General features: G+C 40.6%; 1 protein-coding gene across 2 annotated transcripts in view; it reads left to right on the top strand.

The window, feature by feature from the left end:
* Dhx29 (DExH-box helicase 29) overlaps positions 1 to 22,836 on the top strand; it is a 52,090-nt gene extending 29,254 nt beyond the window's left edge. For both annotated transcript variants that reach the window (XM_041663498.1, XM_041663499.1), the window contains 16 exons: positions 503 to 646; positions 5,137 to 5,313; positions 5,784 to 5,924; positions 7,075 to 7,219; positions 7,330 to 7,447; positions 8,737 to 8,821; positions 11,212 to 11,300; positions 12,660 to 12,788; positions 12,867 to 12,942; positions 13,642 to 13,866; positions 15,663 to 15,799; positions 16,323 to 16,416; positions 17,827 to 18,120; positions 18,620 to 18,751; positions 20,120 to 20,216; positions 22,553 to 22,836. In XM_041663498.1, coding sequence (XP_041519432.1) covers positions 503 to 646; positions 5,137 to 5,313; positions 5,784 to 5,924; positions 7,075 to 7,219; positions 7,330 to 7,447; positions 8,737 to 8,821; positions 11,212 to 11,300; positions 12,660 to 12,788; positions 12,867 to 12,942; positions 13,642 to 13,866; positions 15,663 to 15,799; positions 16,323 to 16,416; positions 17,827 to 18,120; positions 18,620 to 18,751; positions 20,120 to 20,216; positions 22,553 to 22,605 — 2,136 coding nt within the window. In that variant the 3' untranslated portion in view covers positions 22,606 to 22,836. The remainder of the gene's footprint in view (positions 1 to 502; positions 647 to 5,136; positions 5,314 to 5,783; positions 5,925 to 7,074; positions 7,220 to 7,329; positions 7,448 to 8,736; positions 8,822 to 11,211; positions 11,301 to 12,659; positions 12,789 to 12,866; positions 12,943 to 13,641; positions 13,867 to 15,662; positions 15,800 to 16,322; positions 16,417 to 17,826; positions 18,121 to 18,619; positions 18,752 to 20,119; positions 20,217 to 22,552) is intronic.
* The last annotated feature ends 311 nt before the right edge of the window (positions 22,837 to 23,147 follow it).

Raw genomic sequence — 23,147 nt, 5'->3', positions numbered from 1 at the left:
AAATGATGGGGCTGGAGCAATGTCTCAGGAGGTAGAGGTGACAGTGCACCAGCTGCTGACCTGAGGGGAATCCGGATCTGTTAGGGTGGCAGAAGAGGAGCCACACTTGTCCTCCTATCTCCACGTGTACACCATAGTTTGCACAAGCCTACACTCATGCACACTAAGTAGAACTTAAAATTTTAAATTATCAAGACAAATCTTATAGCTTCAATTGAAAATCATAGAAATACATGTTTTTGGCTTTTTGAGGCAAGATTTCATACTATAAGCCCAAGGCAGCTTGGAACTCACTGTGTAACCCAGGCTGACCTTGGTACTCTTGCCTCAGCCCCCTGAATGCTAGGACTACAGGGATGAGCCACCATGTCCAGCTAGAAGTAGACTCTTGGTAGTAAGTTGCATAAGTGAATCCGCCTAACTGTTGCATGGAGTACCGAGATGAGCACAGGGGCTGCACTCTCTGCTGTAATCGTATAGCCGCTCTGTGTTCTCCCTGCAGAATTCTCTGTGTGGCTATCAGATCCGGATGGAATCTCGCGCTAGCGAGTCTACCAGGCTACTGTATTGTACAACAGGAGTTTTGCTAAGGAAACTTCAGGAAGATGGTCTTCTGACTGATGTGTCTCATGTCATTGTAGATGAGGTGAGTAGGTTTTATAACTGTGTCCAGATAAACTCTAGACATGTTTATATTAAAAAGATGTTGGTGACACTGACAGTTTCTTTGTGCTTACTACATATCAGAGACTGTCCATCGAATGATTCAGTTCCATCCAGCAAATGCCTTGTGTAATAAGCACTATGTCCTATTCGCTGCATGCCTGGCGGTGTTCAAAGGCTCACACAGACACATGTTCATCTAATCTCTCCAGCAGTGCAGTGGGGTAGATATTTTTACTTCCCAGTTGAAGAAATGGGGGTACCCAGAGGTTCAGTTGTGTAGCTAGTGTCTCAGACACTTCCCTGTCAGCCGCCTCACTGACCTGTTTCGGGATTGCTCCCAGCTCTTTCACAGAGGACAAGAGACATCAGTGTGCATTTCATCTTTTCTCTAAATATTCTTCTCGAATCAGATTTGAGGGCACACTTGAATTATGCCCGAAGTTTTATGTTATGACTGTTTCAGATGTTTACCAGCCTACTCAAGGAAACTAATTTGTTAGTATCCTTTTTCAAGGACAGATATATTGCAACTCTCTTTTCAAAAAGTGTTACTAAGTTTTTCTAGCAAGGCAGGATAGCTGATACCTCTATATCTGAGCACTTGATTGGCTGAGACAAGAGGATTGCCTCAAGTGCCTAGCCAACATGGAACAGTGTGAGACTCTCTTAACATGGAAAAAAGGAAAGAGAAAGAGCAAAGCTTGATAATGGTTTTTATGAATGTCTGTTAACTTACTAAATTATGCAGAAGTAACATTTTGTCATGCTTTGGGAGTTTTAAGACTGTGTGCCCAGGCTGCCTCCCCACATCAGTCTTCCCATCTTAGCCTTCCAGGCGCTGAGATGAAGGCATGTGACACCACTCTCACTCACAGGTTTGTAATTAATAGACCACAGATAGATTACTTTAGAGGTTACTCTCCTCTTCTGGGCTAGGAAATACTTAAAAAATAAAAATTACAGTCTCACCATATGTCTGTTTAGTTTGTGAGTCTTTCAGATCACTAGTGTACGAAATATGGATTTTGTTTTTTTGTTTGTTTTTTGAAACAGGGTTTCTCTGTTTAACAGCCCTAGCTGTCCTGGAACTAGCTCTTGTAGACCAGGCTGGCCTCAAACTCACAGAGGTCCACCTGCCTCTGCCTCCCGAGTGCTGGGATTAAAGGCGTGCACCACCACTGTCCAGCCAAAATCTTGATTTTTAAATCGCTTTATAGTACTATATAATTTGGATGTCTTCTATTTATTTTCTTATTAGACAAATTTTAGGTAAAGGCGTTTTTCAATCTAATTAATAGTCTGGTAATAAATAAGTGATAGTAATTTCTTTATCTCTGAGGGATCTCTTTCTTTGTGGGGTAGGTAGGAAATTGCACTGTGGTTGATAAGACATTAAGACATTAGAAAGAAGCTGAGTGGCTGTTGGCTCACCCCATGGAAGAGTTATCCCTAGGATGTAGAGGAGGATATACACAGTTTTCCAGAGAACACAGAGGTCATAATTGTTGCTTCGCAAGCCCAGACCTAAATATCATCAAGGGTCAATATGAGCCAAAGTGCTATTCTTATACATTATTGAGAACTTTTATTTATATCAGATCATAAGTTCTCTTGTAACTTAAATAGTTAGCAGAAAATTCCTTTAAAGACAGACCAGCCTACAGAAGCTGTATTCTTTGCTAGTTTGACATGACTAACTGAATCAAGCTTCAGTTTAACACCATCAGTCCCTTGATGTAAAGAGTGTCCCAGTAAAAGAATCTCAGGGCGGGGCGGGGGGGGGGGGGGAGAAGGGGGCTGGAGCAATGGCTCAGCAGTTAAGAGCTATTGTTGCATGTGCAGAGGATCTGTGTTTGATTCCCAGCACCTCCATGGCCTCTGTGGGCAACTGTGCCCACATGGACATACCCCAACACAGATGCATATTGAAAGTAAAATCTGGGACTGGAGAGAGCACTTGCTGCTCCTCGAGAGGACTCAGGTTCAGTTCTTAGCACCCACAGGCATGGCAGTCACATCTGAAACCCTTGTTCCAAGGGATCTGGCACCTTCTTCTGGCCACTGCAGGCACCGGGCACACATTTGGTGCACATCCATATATGTTCAAACAAAACCCTCATAAAATAAAAATAAATCTTTAAAAAGTAAAAAAATCTTTAGGTCCCAATGAAATTCAGCAGCACTTAAGAACACAAGAGATTTGGGGACAGTTTGTTACTTTACTCCGAACTCTTTCAGGACAGTACCTCTTCTGGCTGTGTTACTAGGATTTGTGTGCTGTGCTGTGTTTATAGTTGGAGTGGAATCTAAGTAACATTCATTGTTGGCTGTGCTCATAGCTCCATTTTCTGACCACCAGTAAGAGGTGTGCTTGACGCTATACATTTTTATTTGCTCTAGTGTATGTTATTATCTTGTTTGTTTCTTTACAATCTTGGTTGCAACTCATTTTCATCTTTCTGATGAAAGTTTCCAAATCACTGTAGTCCACTGGATCTCTTTTCCTGACCTTCAGACATAAATCTCCAAGTGCTAGAAGGACACTTTCCAGTCTTGGGAACTTCGGGTTCGGGGTTTCTAGAACTCAGAACGTCCTTGCCACACTCCTCTCTCCTGACCAGTGAGGGAGCCCTGCCATTACTAGTCAGCCACCAAAGGAGAATCACCCAGCATTTTTCGCTCATGTCCTCTTTAAATTCAGCCATCAAATTAGGAATAACTGCAGCAGCATCTCATGCATTAAACTGGCTGCTCTCATTCTCTACCCGGTAGCCAGAGTCCAGAGTAGCTTTTTTCTGTGACACAGAGTCTATACAGGCTAGCCTTGAGCTCAGTGTCCTTGCCTCAGCTTCCAGGGCCCTAATATTAAGGATGTGTGCCATCATGAACAGCCAGCTCCAGGTACCTGTGTCTCTTGTTTTTTGGATTATAGATAATACTTAGATCACATGATTCTGCTTTAAGATGATTTAGTCACCAGACTTACAAGGTTTCCATGGCTATCACTTGGTACCTCTCTAGCTTTATTTCTTGTGTATTTCTCATCGCAGGGCCCAAGTCTAGTATTTTAGTTTCTATACTATATTGTAAGTCCTTTCTCTCTCTCTGTCTCTCTCTCTCTCTCTCTCTCTCTCTCTCTCTCTCTTTCTCTCTCTATGTGTATGGATGTTTTGGATGCATTCATGTCTGTTTACCAGTACATGCCTGTTTCCTGCAGAGGCCAGAAGAGGGCATCAGATCCCCTGGACCTAGAGTTCCATATGTGTGCCCAAGTGCAAGAGTAGTCAGTGCTCTTGACCACTGAGCTATCGCTCATTCCCCTTGGTTGTTTATTTGGGGTACTAAGAATTGAACTCAGGGCTTCATACATCCATTGCGACTTGGTACACAGGTCTATCCCTTGACCTACCTCCTTTCTCTTCCCTTTCCCGTCCTGTTTTTCTCCTGTGCGAGCACCCAAACTCATCCATTGGTTTTTAACATCACTGGCAAGTTCTCTTACAGTGTATATGACACCTTCTGTCTTTATCAGTTTTTATCTCTTAGCATATGCCACAATGCAAGGTATTTTCTATTTGTTGGTCTTTGTTCTGCAGGCCTTCCATTGTCTCATTTGCTTATTATACAACGCCATAAATTTTTTATTATTTTTATGAATGAATAAGTAGAACCAGAGATATTTATGTAACTTTCCCAAAACCATACTGTAAGTGGTCATGCCAAAACATGAACCCAAGGTATTGATCCCCAGGCTTGAATGCTTAAGCATTATTGTCTGCCTTCCAAGCAGATTGTGAAAGTTACTTATTGTCTTAATGTACTTTCTCTTTATATGCTTCTGTGATCTGTTACAAATTAGGACAGAAATGTGTAAGGGTACAGAAAGTTCGAGCACGGACATACATGTAGCAAATACTTGTATTCGGGCAGCATACATCATCTATGCCCTGCAGCAAGGTTGCAGCGACCTCCTTACATCACCTCTGCCTTGCAGTAAATTTAGAGTCACTTACATGTGTGTGTGTGTGAGGCAGGCAGGAAAATTCTTTTTTTTAGATGGTGATAGATACCTGGTCAGATTCCGACCGCTCATCTCAGTTTCCTCCTTAGTAGTAAACCACCTATCTTCTGTAATGGCAATAATGGAGTTTTCCCTGTTTAGCAGAAAGTTAGGAGTCAGGCTGACTTCTCCATGAACCTGGGAGGCAACCTGATGTTGTCAGCCACATATGGTGTGATTTCTAATACGTCTCCTAGTGCACAGTCCTACTATTGCTGTTATTATATGCCGACTCTTCCATTGACTCCAGTCTTACAGAATAAACTGAGTTTTAATTCTGAAGCTCAGCCTTATTTAAACATCCCTTAATCAGCCCATAAATCCTCGTGTAATACTCAGATATTAACTTTTGGTAGATTGTTAATTCCCAGCCACTAGATGTGACTGATTTCATGTTGCCTTTCCATTAGGTCCATGAGAGAAGTGTCCAGTCGGATTTCCTGCTCGTTATCTTGAAGGAAGTTTTGCAGAAACGTTCTGACCTCCACTTGATTCTGATGAGCGCCACTGTGGACAGCGACAAGTTCTCCACCTACTTCACACACTGTCCCATTCTCAGGATTTCAGGAAGAAGTTACCCCGTTGAGGTGAGTCTTCGTGTGTGTGTGTGTGTGTGTGTGTGTGTGTGTGTGTGTTTGTGTGTGTGTGTTTGTGTAGTCAGGTGGCTGGTGCTTGCCTGAGGCTGGGAAGGATGGGAAAGCATGCTCTAGCATCCTGATGGCAGACCTCAGGAACTAAAACTTAGCTCCACATCGAGTCATGTTTATACTGAAGGTGGCATCTGCCAGTAAGGTGCTCTGTTCTCAGCCATCCTCGGGCCTGGGGTTGTCTGTCTGTCTATTCTTCTGACTGTATTCTTTTAAAACCAAGGTGTGAGTGTCCCTGATCCTTTAGACTTTCTGTGTCTGCTATGTTCTTCAATCCAATTATGCTAATGAAAGCATTCCCTCCTGTCCTCACTTAAATTAGTGACATTTAAAGACGAGGCTCTCTGTGCTCTCATTAAGGCCTTCGCTGGAGTGACTTTTGGTCGCATCTGTGTTTGCCTTCTCTGCAGGTTTTCCATCTTGAAGATGTAATAGAAGAAACGGGCTTTGTACTGGAGAAAGACTCCGAATATTGTCAGAAATTTCTGGAGGAGGAGGAAGAAATCACCATCAATGTTACAAGTAAAGCTGGGGGAATAAAGAAGTACCAGGTAAAAAGAAAATGCTCAGAGTACAACCTGCTTTGTGAGTTTCCAGTCATGTGGCCTAGCACTGTGAACTGGGGAAACAGTCGTGACGATGAGTGAATTTTAAAAGCTATCAACTTTAGTCCTTAATTTGTGATATTTTATTGTCTCTTAGACTATTTGAGGCCATTAGGTATATGTAGAATAGAGATTTCATAAATGTGAAGCAGCATTGAGAACGGCTTCAGGCTTCATTCATAGCAGTGATTCATGACTGGAGAGGATGTCTCTAGTGATATTTTTCTACTGTGACTCGGGAGATGGTGCTATCCTAAATCTAGATCTTTGCTCTTGGTTTTCTTAGCAGCCTGTCTTCGCAGGAGCCAACATTAGGTCTATAATAAGGCTGTTCAAGGCAAACAGTTGTTGCTAGGGAGTCAGAGGCAGTTAGGTGACTGGAGAAGCCCTGTGACCCCTCTTTAGCAGTGGTACCAGAGTTGGTCTCAACACTACATCTGTGCAGCTTGGTTTGTATCGAGTGCCTGAGTCCAAACTGTTGCAAACACAAAATTGGTATGTGTTTAAATTAAACAGATACATCAAGAAAGCATAATCATAAGATCTTTCTCTAAAACCCCAAAGATAAAAATTAAAAACTGAAGAAAGGCTTAGAAAGATATTTCAGACGGGACAGTGAGAACTTGGTAGCCAAGACAGAAGATGGAAAGAACGAGAAGGTGTAAGCTACCTTTAGTTAGGTTGTTACAGGGCCTGTGGGCCTGTGTGCTTTTTCACTGCCCTGAAAGTGCACATTTGAGTGTGGTACGGGTCTACAGTTATTTCTGTATGAGCATGGAGAAGTAGACCGTCTTGGTGTTCATCAGTTAAAGGATAGGAGAATGATCAAATTTCATGACACTTTCTACAGTTCCTACTCCTAAGTGGTGCGTGGTGATGCAGACATGCAGCCCCAGCTGCTTGGAATGTATTGGTAAACAGTACCCTTTTTCCTTGTTTCTGTTATAAAAATAGAGTTTGATTTTGGTTTTTGTGGTCTGTGCTGTTGTTTGTTTGTAGCTGTGAGGATAAGCAAATGCTCTCCCACTGAGCTAAATCTACAGCCCAAAAATATATAATTTTGTTTTCATCTTTCTCTGGTTGGGTTTTCTTTTAGGAATATATCCCAGTTCAATCTGGAGCAAGTACTGAATTAAATCCATTTTACCTAAAGTACAGTAGCCGTACTCAGCATGCTATTCTCTACATGAACCCTCATAAAATCAACCTGGATCTGATTTTGGAACTTCTTGTGTATTTAGGTATCTTTCTATTTGTTTTAATAAAATGCTTCTATCAACTACATTTATTAATACTTTATATGTTTGTTTCCTGTCTTACATTGAATTTTTTTATCTTTTTAAAATTTCAGACAAAAGTCCTCAATTCAGAAATATTGAAGGAGCAGCATTGATCTTTTTACCCGGTCTTGCTCATATTCAACAGTTGTATGATCTCCTGTCAAATGACAGAAGATTTTATTCTGAGCGGTAACTACAAATCTTTATTATATTCTTTGTAATTTTAAACCAGAAGATCTGATACATTAAAACTCTTGATCAGAAATTTCAGACTTTTCAACTTCAGTTAAAATTGTGCTTAGTAGGGCTGACTCAGTGGTTAAGAGCACTGACTACTCTTCCAAAGGACCCAGGTTTAGTTCCCAGCACCCGCTTGGCAGTAACAACTCTCTGTAACTCTATTTCCAAGGGTCTGACGCCCTTTTCTGGCCTCCACAGATACTTTATACACATTTTGCCCAGAGATACATGCATGCATGTAAAACACCCAAACACTTTGTTTTGTTTTCTTTTCTGAGATAGGGTTTCAAGTGTAGCTCTGGCTGTCCTGAAACTCACTCTGTAGACCTAGCTGGCCTTGAATTCAAAGAGAACACCTGCCTCTGCCTCTCAAATGCTAGGATTAAAGGTGTGCACCACCACCGCCCAACTCACATTTTTTTTTAATCTCTACAGTTGTCCATGGAGATTTTGTGTTTGTTCATTTTTATCTAGTGAAAATTTGTAGGCACTATATCTGCATTTGTATTTTTTTTAATTTTAATCTGAGCCAAGAATTCTTTGGTTAATTATAGATATATTATAGATGATAACTCCTGACCCACTGAGTTTTCCAAAAGCCAACAAAGTTTTGCATATTAACAACCATATCTATTAAAATAGCCATTTATTTGTTACTATAGTTTATTACTCTTATTGTGGTTGCCATATTAATATCACAACTCTAAAAATCATTTAAGGGGCTGGGAGATGGCTCAGAGGTTAAGAGCATTGCCTGCTCTTCCAAAAGTCCTGAGTTCAATTCCCAGCAACCACATGGTGGCTCACAACCATCTGTAAAGAGGTCTGGTGCCCTCTTCTGGCCTTCAGGCATACACAGAGACAGAATATTGTATATATAATAAATGGATAAATTTTAAAAATAAATAAATAAATAAAAATCATTTAAGCCACATTATTTCACATACAAGCTTACTCATCCTTAAACAATACAAAATTCAGAATCTGGAATACTTATGGTCTCTGGCCTTTCAAAAGAGGGATGTTTAACCTGTATTTGTTCATATTAATTTTTCCCCTCTGGCAGGGATATTGTGGTACAGTGTATATTATTAGACTGTTCTGTGAAAGTTTGTTTATTTAAATTTTTTCATATTAAAATACTGAAAGTTGCTTTCTATACGCAAATAAATTTTGTTATTCTTTGCAGTGTCTTCTAAAGAGAAACTCTTGCTAAGAACTATGATTTTAACTTTCAGATATGAAGTTATAGCTCTGCATTCTGTTCTTTCAACTCAAGATCAAGCAGCAGCATTCAGACTTCCCCCTCCAGGAATCAGGAAGGTAAATGCAGGACATGAGTATGTGTGGTCTGAGAATACTTCAGAAAGTGAGTTAGTGCTGAACACACAGCTGACTTCAAGTCTTCTGCAGCTCAACATATCAAAGTGAACTTAATACTGAACATCATGCACTTGGGGCTGGAGAGTGGCTCAGTGGTTAAGAGGGTATGGGCACAGTTTGGTCCTGAGCACTGCACTGGCAGCTCACACTTGCCTGTAACTCCAGCTCCAGGTGATCCTTCAAAACCTCCTGCCTTCTTAGGCATGTTTACTTACATCATATGCATACAGACATCCACATAGAAAAGAAATATCTTTTTAAAACTTTTAGATTCAGACATTTGATTATTGTGGGCTAATAAAGAAGCAATACTTGAGGAAAGTGGCAGTTGGAAAATGTGATATGTGTTGTAATTGGAGTGGCGGGGCTGCGTCCCCGGCGCCTGGCCACCTGCACGGCTAGCTTATGCCCTGAAATAATTACACGGAAACTGTATTCATTTAAACACTGCTTGGCCCATTAGTTCCAGCCTCTTATTGGCTAGCTCTTACATATTGCTCTAACCCATTTCTAATAATCTATGTAGCCCACGAGGTGGCTTACCAGGGAAGATCTTAACCTGCGTCTGTCTAGAGTGGGAGAATCATGGCAACTCCCTGACTCAGCTTCTTTCTCCCAGCATTCTGTTCTGTCTACTCTGCCTACCTAATTTTCTGTCCTATTAAAGGGCTAAGGCAGTTTCTTTATTTAATCAATGAAATCAACACAAAACAGAAGACTCCCACATCAGATATGTATGTTGCTTTTTAAAGGGAAAAAAAGACTACTTTTTCCTAAGAAAGCATTATAAACTGGACATGATGGCACACACCTTTAGTCCCATCACTCAGAGGCAGAGGCAGATGGATCTCTGAGTGTGACGCTAGCCTGGTCTACAGAATGAGTTCCAGGACAGCCAGCATTATGTAGAAAGACCCTGTCTCCAAGAAAAGAAGAAAGAAAGAAATTGCATCATGAAGGAGATTGTATGTCAAGAGCTATTTAAGTCCTGGGAGGATTCCTGTTCTCTAGACCATTGGTTCCTTCAGCCTCAAGTAGTCGTTCATTCCTTTCATTAATATGCTAATGTAGAATCCAGAAAGGTGCTCACTCCAAACTGCTCTACCATTGAGCCATAGCCCAGCCTCAGCTGTTAATTCCTGATTATAGTTCACAGACCATAGTTTATGGAAGTAATTGGTGCCCTCTGATCAGAGTTCTGAGTGAAGAGATTCTTGACAAAGAATTTCTCAGATTTGAATCTTCCCTCAGAAGAAATTATTAAAAACAATGTAGTTACATTGTGAGACAGGGTGGAAAGTGGAGAACAAGCCTGACCAATGCACAAGACCTGGGTCCTCATCCCTAAGCCGACCACCATTCAACTTCACCTTTTCTTTTTGAGTTTTCTAACTGTCTTCTGAGAACTCCAGAGGTTCTGAGTCTGCTCTGAACTTTAACATCTGCTTCTCTGTAAGAAAGATTTTGTTTGAAGAGTTCACCTTAACAAAAGAAATCTTAGCACTGCCGAAGCAGAATGACCACGTAGGTTCCACAGGCCTCATTAATCTGGGAGCAGTCAGTCAGTACTAGAAAACACAGGTAAAATAGAGCAGTGTGCCTTGGACTTGACCTAGACTGTCCCAGAGGTTTTACCTCCAAGGATTCAGCACAAACATCAAGAGTGCACAAGGTTGTACTGTTCAGCTGTCACTGCTTAAGAATTTTAAAGCTAGACCTAAAATACCTGTTTCTGTATCTCCTTATTTACAGCTGAGGTTTGGAAGTCCAGGGGTAAAGGGACTTGCTAAAGCTGGGGACCAGAACAACCACCCCACTCTTCTCAGTCATATTTCTTTCCTAATAATTGATTGTATAGGGTTGAATTGAACTGTCTCAGTTCTCTTACTGTCAAATTTAAGATGACTGACTGGGGTTAGGGAGTGGTGTTTTTGCTGTGGTGGCGATCTGTACCATGTGCTGGAGAGATGCTGAGCAGTTAGAGCAGAGGACAAGTTCACTTCCCAGGAGCCACACTCCAGCTCCAGAGGGGACACTGTTGGCCTGCTCAGGCACTGGCACTCATGAGTATGTGAACGTACATACACATAAGAAAAAAATGAAAGTAAATATTTTTTAATCTAACAATCTCATTAAAATGAACTGATGAAACTGTATAGTGAATTAAAAGTATGGAACAAAACAGTCTAAATTTTTGTGACCAGAATTGAAAGTGACTTTCTTTTGGGCCCCCCTCCACTGCTCCCTTAAAACTCACCTTTAAAACCTCATCAGCTCTGTCTAAAGAACAATTCAGGGTACAGTGTCAAGAGCTTCTTGTTTCTTTGCAGATTGTCTTAGCAACAAATATCGCAGAAACGGGAATCACTATTCCTGATGTTGTGTTTGTCATTGATACTGGAAGAACAAAAGAAAATAAGTAAGTTTAACTTTCTCACAGTGAAAATATTTAATGTTTAGGTTTTTTTTGGAGAAATTATAGCATCATATCAGGGAAATTCAGATCCTAAAGGTCATAATTCTACCCAAAGCAAAAAGCTTTGGTAAAAGTGTGGGTAAATTTAAAATATCAGGGAATAATTTTTTAAATGTCATACTTTGGATTTTACCAAAAATAATGCCAGTATACCACCACTTAAAAGTGCTACGTGGGCAGAATTTTACAACATAAATTTTTATGATTTTTTGCTTATTACATAAAGTGTTGAACACAACATTATTTGAAGAAGGATGCTTAAAAGAAATCCCACACTAGCTCAGAATTGAGTATAATAGAGGGTTATTTATTTAGGGGTAGACTCACAGATCACAATCCTCTGCTTGAACGGGGAACAGCAACTGAATCCCACAACCAGAACAGAGAGAGCAGACGCACGCTTTACATCAGCATATATAGTATATGAGGCCCCGCCCAAGTGCGTGGGTAACTTTAAGGCTACTGGCGGTCGGAATTCCTACAGCAGTTATTTATGGGGTTGTGATAGAAGCATGAACTTTGGAGAACTGGACATAGATCTCTGATCTGAGCCAAACAGTGCTTCTAATAATCAGGTCCTTGTGTACTAGTGAAGAAAATGACAGTTTCACAATCGCAAACGCTGCATATCACAGTCAGAACATTATCAGTGCCTTAAGGGAAACTCCCACAAAATGGTACTACTCTCTGAGTAGTGTGTGCCCTATAAACAGTGGAGACTACTGTTAACCAATTGTAGTCTATATACTATCCCCAATATCAGAAAACTACAGCAATATATGAAAAAGATGCTGTGTAATAGAAAATCAATTCTAAAACAAATGATGTATCTTTAGAGGAAATGTTCTCTTGGGATTGGTGCTTTAAACTGTGATGCTGGCTGTCTGCACCGCCTTGATGTGTGATTAGTAGGTATGTGAGGAAAGATGAGTTAAACAAACCATTTTTTTTTTTTGTAGCAGAGCTTTCCATTTGGCAGTATGGATAAGCACTTTGATAAAAATGTTTAATCAGGAAATATGACTTAAGAAGTGTTGTTGAGCATGCACAGTGGTGTACATCTTTAATCCCAGCTCTCAGGAGGAAGAAGCTGGTGTATTTCCATGAGTTCAAAGCCAGCCTAGTCTATGTAATAAGTTCCAGGACAGCCAGATCTACATAAAGCGACATTGTGTCAAGCCCCCATCCCCTAAAAACGAAATGTTTGTTCACAATAGTAATGAGTTTGATGACGTTTCCAGCTCTTTCTGGTTTTGCTGAAAGTCAGTAATCCACATGCTGTCTCCTGAAATGTGTCTTTAGGTACCATGAGAGCAGTCAGATGAGTTCCTTGGTGGAGACCTTTGTCAGTAAAGCTAGCGCCCTGCAACGACAAGGGAGAGCTGGGCGGGTGCGAGATGGCTTCTGTTTTCGGCTGTACACGAGAGAAAGGTAGGCACAGTGCTGGACATTCACAGCTCGCGGATCGGCAGTGGGTGCCATTACTCATGATGTATCACTTTTTTTCAGATTTGAAGGTTTTCTGGACTATTCTGTACCTGAAATCTTGCGTGTGCCTCTGGAGGAACTATGCCTTCACATTATGGTAATCCCAAAGCACCTCACATGAGGTTTTTGTTCCTTAGGGAAATCTGATGACTTACGTGTTTTTAACAATTATTTGCTTTACATTTTCAAGTGTTATATGTTTAATATCTGCACTATAGAGTTTATATGGCAGTGGCTCTCAGCCTGTGGGTCACAACCCCACTGGGGGTTGAACGGCCCTTTCACAGGGGCCACCTAAAACCTTCAGAAAACACAGACATTTACATTACAATTCTTAACAGTAGCAAAATCACAGTTATGAAGTAGCAATGGCAATAATTTTCTGGTTGGGAGTCACCACATGAGGAACTGTATTAAAGGGGCACAGCATTAGGAAGGCTGAGAACCACTGCCATAGGTATAAGTAACTCAAACAGCCTCGTAATCCAGAGCAGTGGTCTCATGGGGGCCATGTTGTCTGCCAAGGGTCTGTGGCATTGTTTCAGACCTGCTGAGACTGGGGGACCACCTGCCAACAACTCCCTAGACTGAAAGTTACTCTTGATTCTTGGATTTTTAACAATAAAAATCAGTACTGAAGAAACTAAAATATATAAACTGGGAGATTCCACCCTTGGGCTCACCTAGGATGTCCTTACTCATTTACCCTCTTTGCTCAAGTTTTGATAAATTCAGACTTTGGTTCCAGTGTTATTGCCTGGTGACACTGAATCCTCCTGGTCTCTTTCATGTGCAGAAATGTGATCTCGGCTCTCCTGAAGACTTTCTCTCCAAAGCCTTAGATCCTCCTCAGCTTCAAGTGATCAGCAATGCAATGAATGTTCTCCGGAAAATTGGAGCCTGTGAACCGAATGAGCCCAAATTGACTCCGCTGGGCCAGCACCTTGCAGCCTTGCCTGTCAATGTCAAAATTGGCAAGATGCTCATTTTTGGAGCCATATTTGGCTGTCTAGAACCAGTGGTAAGTAAAATACTGCCACAACCTCACTTCACATGCCATTTGGTGGGGAAATTATTAAGCATTGGAAACAAGTTTAAATGTTGATTTCTTTTTTTGTTTGTTTTTCAAGACAGTGTTTTTCTATGTAAGCTTAGCTGTTCTGGAACTCACTTCATAGACCAGGCTGGTCCCAAACTTAGAGATACAAGTATCTCTGCCTCCTAAGTTCTGAGATTAAAGGCCACCACTACCCAGCTTAAACTTTGGTTTCTTTTTTTATTTTATTTTATTTTATGTGTATTGGTGTTTTGTCTATGTGAGGGTGTCGGATCCCCTGGAACTGTAGTTAAAAACAGTTGTGTGTGAGCTACCATGTGGTTGCTGGGAATTGAACCGGGGTCCTCTGGAAGAACAGCCAGTGCTCTTAACTGCTGAGCCATTTCTCCAGCCTCCCTAATTTCTTAACAAAACACAATCTTTAAAACCTAGATGACTTGAATATCTGATGAGATTTTTTAAATATATTTAACTTTTTATAATAATAAACTTAAAAATCTATTTCTCCATTTATTTACATATAGAAAAATGCTATAGCTGTGTGTAGTGGAGCACACCTTTAATCCTAGCACTTGGGAGGCAGAGGTAGGCAGATCTGTATGAGTTCGCAGCCAGCCTGGTCTACATAGTAAGACTACATCTTGAAAAAAAACAAAAAGAAAGAAAAGAAAAACACTGTTGTGTGAGTTTGGCTTGCCTAGGTTGTTGCCGTCACGTAGCCCCCGCCCGAAACATTTATTTAATTGAATATGTAATAATTTATAGAAACTTATTGACACCATAGACTTTAATAGAATGGAAAACTTCCTTTATTTGAATTATTTCTAAGCCAAAAATTCTCAAGAGTCTATTTTCTCAATTGATTTCAGAAATGAGCTCTGTCCATTTATCTGATTCTCTGGGTGTGTGGTCTTATGGTGCTTTCTTTATCAAGTGGTGACTTTGAGCACAGATCGAGAAAACAAGGCTCCTTACCCCTTGGCCTCTTTTTCTCCAGTGTTAGAAGTAAATGTGGGGCTAGGGTGTGGCTCAGAGACACAGAACTTGCCGAATGTTCATGTGGCAGTGGGTTCAGTCCCCCAGCAGTAATGACAAGGCAGGATCTCCGGGTTCTGGGGAGGGAGTGGGGTGGTGTCAGGAACTTGCTAAATTCAAAAAGCACCATTTACTATTATAGTTTGTCTGAGAACTTGTAACAAGTGGATGGTTGTATAGTCCCCTTACACATTTCTTAAAATAATGTGACAACTGACCCCAGGGCCTCATGCTTGCTAGGTAAGCACTAAGCCATAACAACAGCCAAAACTTGGTGGTGGTGTTCATTTCTAACCAACAGTAGTTTATTTCCCACTTTAGGGCAGCTGAGAAACCCAGCATGTGGGACCATACTCAGCATTTGGTGAAGGTTCTCCTCATCTGTGAAAGGCATTGTAGCCAATGGAAACTAGAAGTCGAAGGACTAAGCTATAGTTCTGAGATTGCCTATGACTAACTAGCAGACTATAATCACTTGGACACATTTTCAGTTTTCCCTCTGATTCTGGTACTGTACTTCCTTAAATCACAGAGGTGTCCTAAGGATAAAGAAATAGGTTTTCTTGAGTTCCATGAAAGGAGCTAAGTTAAAGTTATAAAATTGTTATGAAATTATAAGTTAGCAGTGTTAAATGCATTGAAAATAAGAAATGGATGGCTTGATTGTGACTGTTTTCGGATTTATTTTTAACAACTTCTTTAGTGATCAATATATTTATGGGCAGGCAACACTAGCGGCAGTTATGACGGAGAAGTCTCCTTTTATCACACCCATTGGTCGGAAAGATGAAGCAGACCTTGCAAAGTCATCTTTGGCTGTGGCCGATTCAGACCACCTCACGATCTACAACGCCTATCTAGGGTAAAGAAATAACTTGTTGCTATCAGTAAGCCAAAGGTTGGAGATGGTCGACCTGTTTAAAAATGTATCTTTGTCGTTAAAAGTATGCTTTCAACAGTTAAATTTGTTCTTCGTACTTTTGATCTGTCAAGATATAATTATGATAAAGACTCATTTAAGAAGAACATATTTGGCCGGCGGTGGTGATGCGTGCCTTTAATCCCAGCACTTGGGAGGCAAAGGCAGGCAGGTCTCTGAGTTTACAGAGTGAACTCAAGGACAGCTAAAGAAATTCTGTCTTGAAAAGCCAAAAAAAAAAACCAAAAACATAGTTGTTATTATATATGCATATGTCTCAAATTCGAGTCAATTTTATAATTTTGTTATGCTTAAAAAATATTGCAATTGAAAATGGCAGCTGCTACAGTAAACAAGACCCCTCTTCATAACGGATTGTAATTTTGTTAAACCTTACTTGTGGTGACTCTGAAAAAGAGCTTGGATGGAGCCGCGGTGGCCTTGATCTATTGACACGTTTATCTAGGTGGAAGAGAGCACAGCAAGAAGGAGGCTACCGTTCTGAAGTCACGTACTGCCAGAGGAACTTCCTCAATAGGACGTCGCTGTTGACACTGGAGGTAACTCTTAATACTGCTCTTAGCAGTGACTACGTATTCAGGAAATGGTTTTTATAAAGAGATGGCATGGTTCGTGGAAATAACACTAGCTTGGGAATAGGATAGTCAACTTTTTATTTCTTCGTTTTTCAGGAGGGTTGTTTAAATAAATGACTCAAAGGGTATTATCCACAGTTCTTCTCAACTCTGGTACTCAATTGTTATTTTCCTTAATCATAGGAAATTTCAGAAATATAAAAAAGTAAATGAAATACTATCATGAACTTCAGTTCTCCCATTTTTTCCATGTCCATTAATTGGCATCATGTGGTCAATATTGTTTTATTTATATTCCCCTTACTATCTGCCCTGTCGACTACTTTTTAAGTAAATACAGATACTAGATTATTATGTATATCTACAGTATAGGACTCATTTTTTTCTTTGACATCACACCTTTAAGACAAACAACCCATATCATCAAATTATAGCATTTGAATACCCCTCGTCATCTCATAATTTTGTCATAGCTAGTTCAAATCATGATCCACACAAGATTTACTCATCACATTTGGTTGATATGTCCCCTAAGTCTGTGGGGTTTCTTGAATTCTGGAAGTAGGCACTTCTGAGCTGGCAGATTCAGTATGTGGACACCCCAGATAATTGGCTCACAGGTGACCATTTCTTCAAATTACTCCTTTCTCCTTTTCTCCTTTTCTTGTCCTCAACCTCCAGATCGCCTCCCACAAACTTCCTCCTCCAGCCTTGTCTCCGGGCCCTGAGCTTCAGGGATTCAGCCCCATGGTCACAGCAGCTGCCTTTCCTCCCCTGGAGTCTAAGCTCTAAACCAAACCTGAAGGAATCCCAGTGTAAATGCCACCTGTGGCTCCTGTAGCCTGAGCTTGGGGCAGCCCTGCCCTCCCCGGGTGGCTCTGCTGATTTGCACTCGTCAAGGGGCAAAGTATTTTAAGCTGCAGTTTTATTAAGTGATGAAGTTGCCTTGAGTAAACTTCAGTAAACTCCAAGATCTTTCGGAAGAAATTTCCGGAGACAAGTAGAGAAGCAGCTTGTTTTCAACTATCAGGATTCCCTGTAATTCTTCCTAATGCTATCCCCACTGACTAAAAACAAAATAAATGCTTAAAGGAGGGTTATATTTAAGTCGATGTGAATGAAAATATAGTCAGACCCACGCTATGTCCTTTGTTCTCACAGACTTATATTTTATTACATAAATTCCATCAAAGAACAGCTGACTTCTAACCCTTCACCTCCCAGAACCTTTGCTCTCCACTCAACTTTTGGGCTGTGGTCAATTAAATGATACTTTGGTATCCTATTTTATAGGAAACAGTACTATACATTTCAAAGTTGTTTGGTAATTTCTCTAATAATTAGGATTGTGTCTCATTTTAACATAAAATCTAGGATGTGAAGCAGGAACTCATGAAGTTGGTTAAGGCCGCAGGATTTTCATCTTCTACGAGCTGGGAAGGAAAGAGAACCTCACAGACACTCTCTTTTCAAGATATTGCCCTTCTGAAAGCTGTCCTGGCTGCGGGCCTATATGACAATGTGGGGAAGATAATGTGTACAAAGTCAGTAGATGTCACAGAAAAACTGGCTTGCATAGTGGAGACAGCCCAAGGCAAAGCACAAGTCCACCCGTCCTCAGTAAACCGAGACTTACAAACTTACGGGTGGCTCTTGTACCAGGAGAAGGTAAGCTACTCATTCTCAAACCCTGTATGCTGTTCTAGAACGTCCTCATAACAAGTTCACTTGTCCTGGTGGTTTTTCTCAAGTAGAACTGTTATTTTTGTTCACATTTGAAATCCAGATGCAGTTTATCAAGAAAAAGCAAAACAAAACAAAAAACAAACAAACAAAAAAAAACCCAAATATATCTCAGTAAATAAGAGAAAGATAGTAAAATTTCTCCCCTGGCTGTCATCACTCCTACTTAGAATATAGTCAGTCATAGCAACAGGACTTTGGTTAATAATCTGTCTGTTCTCAGAGTGTTTCAGTAAAAGTGGTTGACTCAGAAAGAAAAAGATGTGTGCTCCATTCCTAAATAAGGGGGTGTTGGGTAGAGGAATATGGTTGTATAAATGTATACAATTTTCTATTAAATTTGCAAAGAAAATACATACATGAAAAATAACTAGATGAGTTCTTATATCTTTAGACTATGATGTGTTTCCCTTTGTCTTTGCAGGTGAGGTATGCCAGAGTCTATCTGAGGGAAACCACCCTTATAACTCCTTTTCCAGTCTTGCTTTTTGGAGGCGACATAGAAGTCCAACACCGCGAGCGGCTTCTCTCTGTGGACGGCTGGATCTATTTCCAGGTATCCATCCACGTGACTTTACTGATTACGTGAAAACGTTCCAATTCCAGTGTCATTGGGGTAGATTTAAAGTTGCTTTTTTGCTTTTTTTTTTTTTTTTTTTTTTTTTGGTTTTTCGAGACAGGGTTTCTCTGTGGTTTTGGAGCCTGTCCTGGAACTAGCTCTTGTAGACCAGGCTGGTCTCGAACTCACAGAGATCCACCTGCCTCTGCCTCCCGAGTGCTGGGATTAAAGGCGTGCGCCACCACCGCCCGGAAGATTTAAAGTTTTTACTGAAGCTTGCATAATACTTTCCTGTGTGGTTCACAGCAGAAAACCTCATCTTACCTTAAATAAACCTTTAGCTCTGAAAATCATGTTACTATCACAGAACATGTTTATTGATAATCGTTATAATTGCTGATGCAAGGTATATTGACACCAATTTTACATTGATTATCCCAAAAGATAGCTTCATTTTGAAACAATGAAGGCATAGGGAGAAATCAACCTTTCTAGAGTCTGAGGGTTAGTTGGTTGTTGATTCCCCAAACTCAGGCGTATTCCACATTTTTTTGGCCCTTCTATACAAAAGCCGAACAGATTCACAGTTTTTAACACATGCAGAGTTCTCTGGATAAAGTAAGTCAATCTGTGCTTATTTACGGAGGTAAGCCCCACTCGCCCCTCCACATTGACAGGTGTAAAGTAACTCTCACACATCCTGTTATTACAGCTGTGTGTCTAGAGCCAGAGGACTGAATTGTGCAGTTTTAAGAAAAAAATGTTTGGTTCATGCCTGGAAGCTGGAGTGGTAGAGATGCTCTAAAAATTGGTTGTAGTGATATTGGTAAAAAAACTACAGATTTACCAAAAATCATTGACATTAAGCACTTAAAATAAGTACATTTTTATGATTTATATATTATACCTCAATAAAACAATTATAAACGTTTCCTCCAAGCAGGTGTGGTAGCTCACACCTTTAATCCCAGCACTCGGAAGGCAGAGGTAGAAAGATCTCTAAGTTCAAGAACCAGCCGGGTCTACATAGTGAACTCCTGGCCAGCCAGGCTTACCCTGTTTCAAACCACTCTCCACTTCCCCCATTCCTCCCAGTCCTAGAGTCTTACATAAAGAGAAACTAAGAATTCCTGGAATAAGTTGCTGTATTGTGGCAGGAGATAGCAGACTCTAGACAAGCAAGAGGCCATGCACTGAGCTCCCAGTGTAGCCTGGCTGGTTTGGGCATGCTTTTCCCATTGCATTTTATGGTAAATCCTGGTGCCCTGAATCAATGGAATTATCAGGTACTTATGCTTGCATTGGCCTATCTAGACACATGCCCATGTCCTGATTAACATTGTCCAACGTGGTGTCTCTCCACAGGCCCCAGTAAAGATCGCCGTTATTTTTAAGCAGCTGAGAATTCTCATTGATTCTGTTCTAAGAAAAAAACTTGAAAATCCAAAGATGTCTCTCGAAAGTAAGTGTTTTATTGTGATACAGGTAAAAGAAGATATATACACAGTATATATTGAGAAGAAAATATATTTGGGTATAGATATAGACAGATAATAAATAACATTAAATTGTTTTAGAACTTTTTAAGAACCTGAGAGATTGATTCTAGAAATTATGATTTAACACTGGAGTACCCTGTAGCACACTGAAGCCATATTTTTGATGTAATATTAATAAAATTTTAATTTAATAAAGTCTACTTATGTTAAATTCTATTCAGCTCATATAGCTTATTCTCTTAAAATCTTTACTTCTGATACTTCTAAACTGTCCATTTCACAAAGAAAAATAAATTTTGGTACTCATTGTTTCCTCTGCCATGCGCTTCTCACACATACAGTTAGGAGTTGGTATCAGTGCATTAGCCGTCAACAGAAGTCTGAAATCAACACTTGGTTTAGGGGGCATGCTGCAGTACTCCCCTAGCTTCACAAATCTCCACCATTCTCCTAAAGCTGACAAATGATGCCAGGCTCAGAGCCCCGTCCCAGGCACTCTGATTTCTCTGCAGACTTGTGTTGAAATAAGAAGCGGCGGGCTGCATCCCTGGCACCCGGCCGCCCCCACGGCTAGCTTTACCCAAAATAATTACACGGAAACTGTATTCTTTTAAACACCGCTTGGCCCATTTCTATCTAGCCTCTTCTAAGCTAGCTCTCTTACCTGGACTAGCCCATTTCTAATAATCTGCTGTAGCCCACGAGCTGGCTTACCAGGAATGATCTTAACCTGCATCTGCCTGGAGTGGGAGAATCATGGCGACTCCTGACTCAGCTTCTTTCTCCCAGCATTCTGTCCTGTTTACTCCTCCCACCTATGTTTTAACCTATGAGGGCCAAGCAGTTTCTTTATTGCTCAACCAATGAAATCAACAGATTGATATATGACACTCCCACATCAGACTTGTGATGTGTCATTTCTGCTGACACTTCCTCCTCCTACCATTGCCCTTTGAAATGCAGATAATTATTGTAGTAACCCTGCCTAGGCTGTCCCAAAGTAGGATCTATTGTTTGCATCTTCAGGCTCTAATTTAACATGCTCCTTGATAGCTGTGGTTTCTGTAAGCCAGTGGTTTTCTCTTCCTTAGAGTGTAGAACTAGCAATTCTAGTTGGTGCTCTAGTCTTCCCTGGCATTGTGTCATAGGCACTGAAGTTAGACTTTTGCTTTAATAATGTAAGAATTATCTGTGTGCACGTTCGGTGCTTATTGGGAATGAGGGTGATGAGTTAGGACTTTTCTTTGTGGCTTCCCTGTGAGGAAAAGCTGTGACAGGGCCTCACATTCTAAAAGAAGTGTCTCAAGTTCCTCTTGTGCTTTTTCTTCCCTGCTCAACATTGTTCACTTCCAACAAGGAGCCTCCTCTCCCGCTCCCAGTTCTACGTTATTTTTTCTTTAATACCACTCTAGCTCCTGAGCACCTGGGAGGCAGGCCATAGACCCAGGTCAGAGTCTCATGACGACCTCTGAGACCAGGAACATTGGGACCTCATATAAATGTAGAATGTCAGTCCGGCACCCCTGCTGCTATGAGAATCACAGGAAGTCAGGATTCCAGAGCTGTTTAAACAAGAGTGGCTGTTAATAAAGCCTCCTTAGCAAATAATGTCACCTCTCTGTTTGTCAGTTGATAAGCTTGTCACTTCCCCATTGACGCCTCTCTGGGAGCATTTCCCTCTTAGGATTTTTGTTTCCTTGGTCTAAGCCTGGAGAGATTAAAATCATTGCCACCTTTGACTGTTTGGTAAAAATCCCCCACTGCAAAACAGGGAGAATCAGTAATACCTTCAGTGTATTTCAGCTCGGGGTGGGGGAGGAGGATATGAGGAATTTCTGGATGGAATATCTAAAGAACTAGTTCATTATAGAAATAACAGCCTGGGCTTGGTGGCGCACATCTATAATCCCAGCACTGGGAAAATTGAGGCAGAGGGAGATCATGAGTTCCAGCCCGGTACGGGCTACAAACTAGTAAGACTTTGTTTCAAAAAGGAAAAATAGGAACAAAAAAAAAAAACACTTATATCTCATTATTTGGGGCCTTTGCCTATAAATAATCAAATACTAACTTCTTTCTACAAAATGTTAGCTTTTTGAAGTAGGCATAAGATAACCTTAATAATCACTAACAAAAAATGACATCTCTGGTATCATAGTGTACATTATTCATCTTGGCTTGTAGTCTAATTTAAGAAAGCTTGTACTGAAGTACACCTCTTATTTATACATATGTACATTGCAAAATTGGCAAGTGTTCGATTTTTTTTCATAGGTGTTTTATTTTTCCATTCCCTCAGATGACAAGATTCTACAGATCATTACAGAATTGATAAAGACAGAGAATAATTGATGCTGAAATCCATGGTTAACTGCTTTTAAAGTTAAGATGAAGATACAGTCCTAAAATTATGTGAAGATCGTCCATCCCATTAAGTATTTGGTTACCGAAAATTTTGGTACTAGCCATGAACCTGAAGATGGCAGGAGAGAAGCACATACTTTCAACACGGACTTTTCTAGTTCCTTTGTAATGACGATGATGCTTGGTGTATTTGCCATGACATTTACAATAAACTCTTTGGTATCATTCATATTTTGTGCATCTTAGTGTCACAAGGCCAGCGTCTGCTCTCTGAAACTTAACTGCTTTGATTCCCTGTGTAACCATCTCATCCGGTAGCAGCCCCTGACATTTGGAGAATAAATTTAGCGTTTTGTCCTACTTCTTAGTAAGGGTTTCTGTTGCTATGAGAAAACACCATACCCAAAAGCAACTTGAGGAGGAACTTCCACATCAGAGTCTATCACAGAGGGAAGTCAGGACAGGAACTCAAACAGAGCAGGAACCTAGAGGGATCATGGCAGCATAGCCAGACCTATTCCAAAAGACAA

This window comes from Microtus oregoni, unplaced genomic scaffold (genome assembly GCF_018167655.1).
Source record: "Microtus oregoni isolate MIOR12 unplaced genomic scaffold, Mior012 000014F_ref0000157, whole genome shotgun sequence".
NCBI lineage: Eukaryota > Metazoa > Chordata > Mammalia > Rodentia > Cricetidae > Microtus > Microtus oregoni.
The sequence above is the reverse complement of the archived record's forward strand: the minus strand, read 5'-3'. Positions and strand labels throughout refer to the sequence as shown.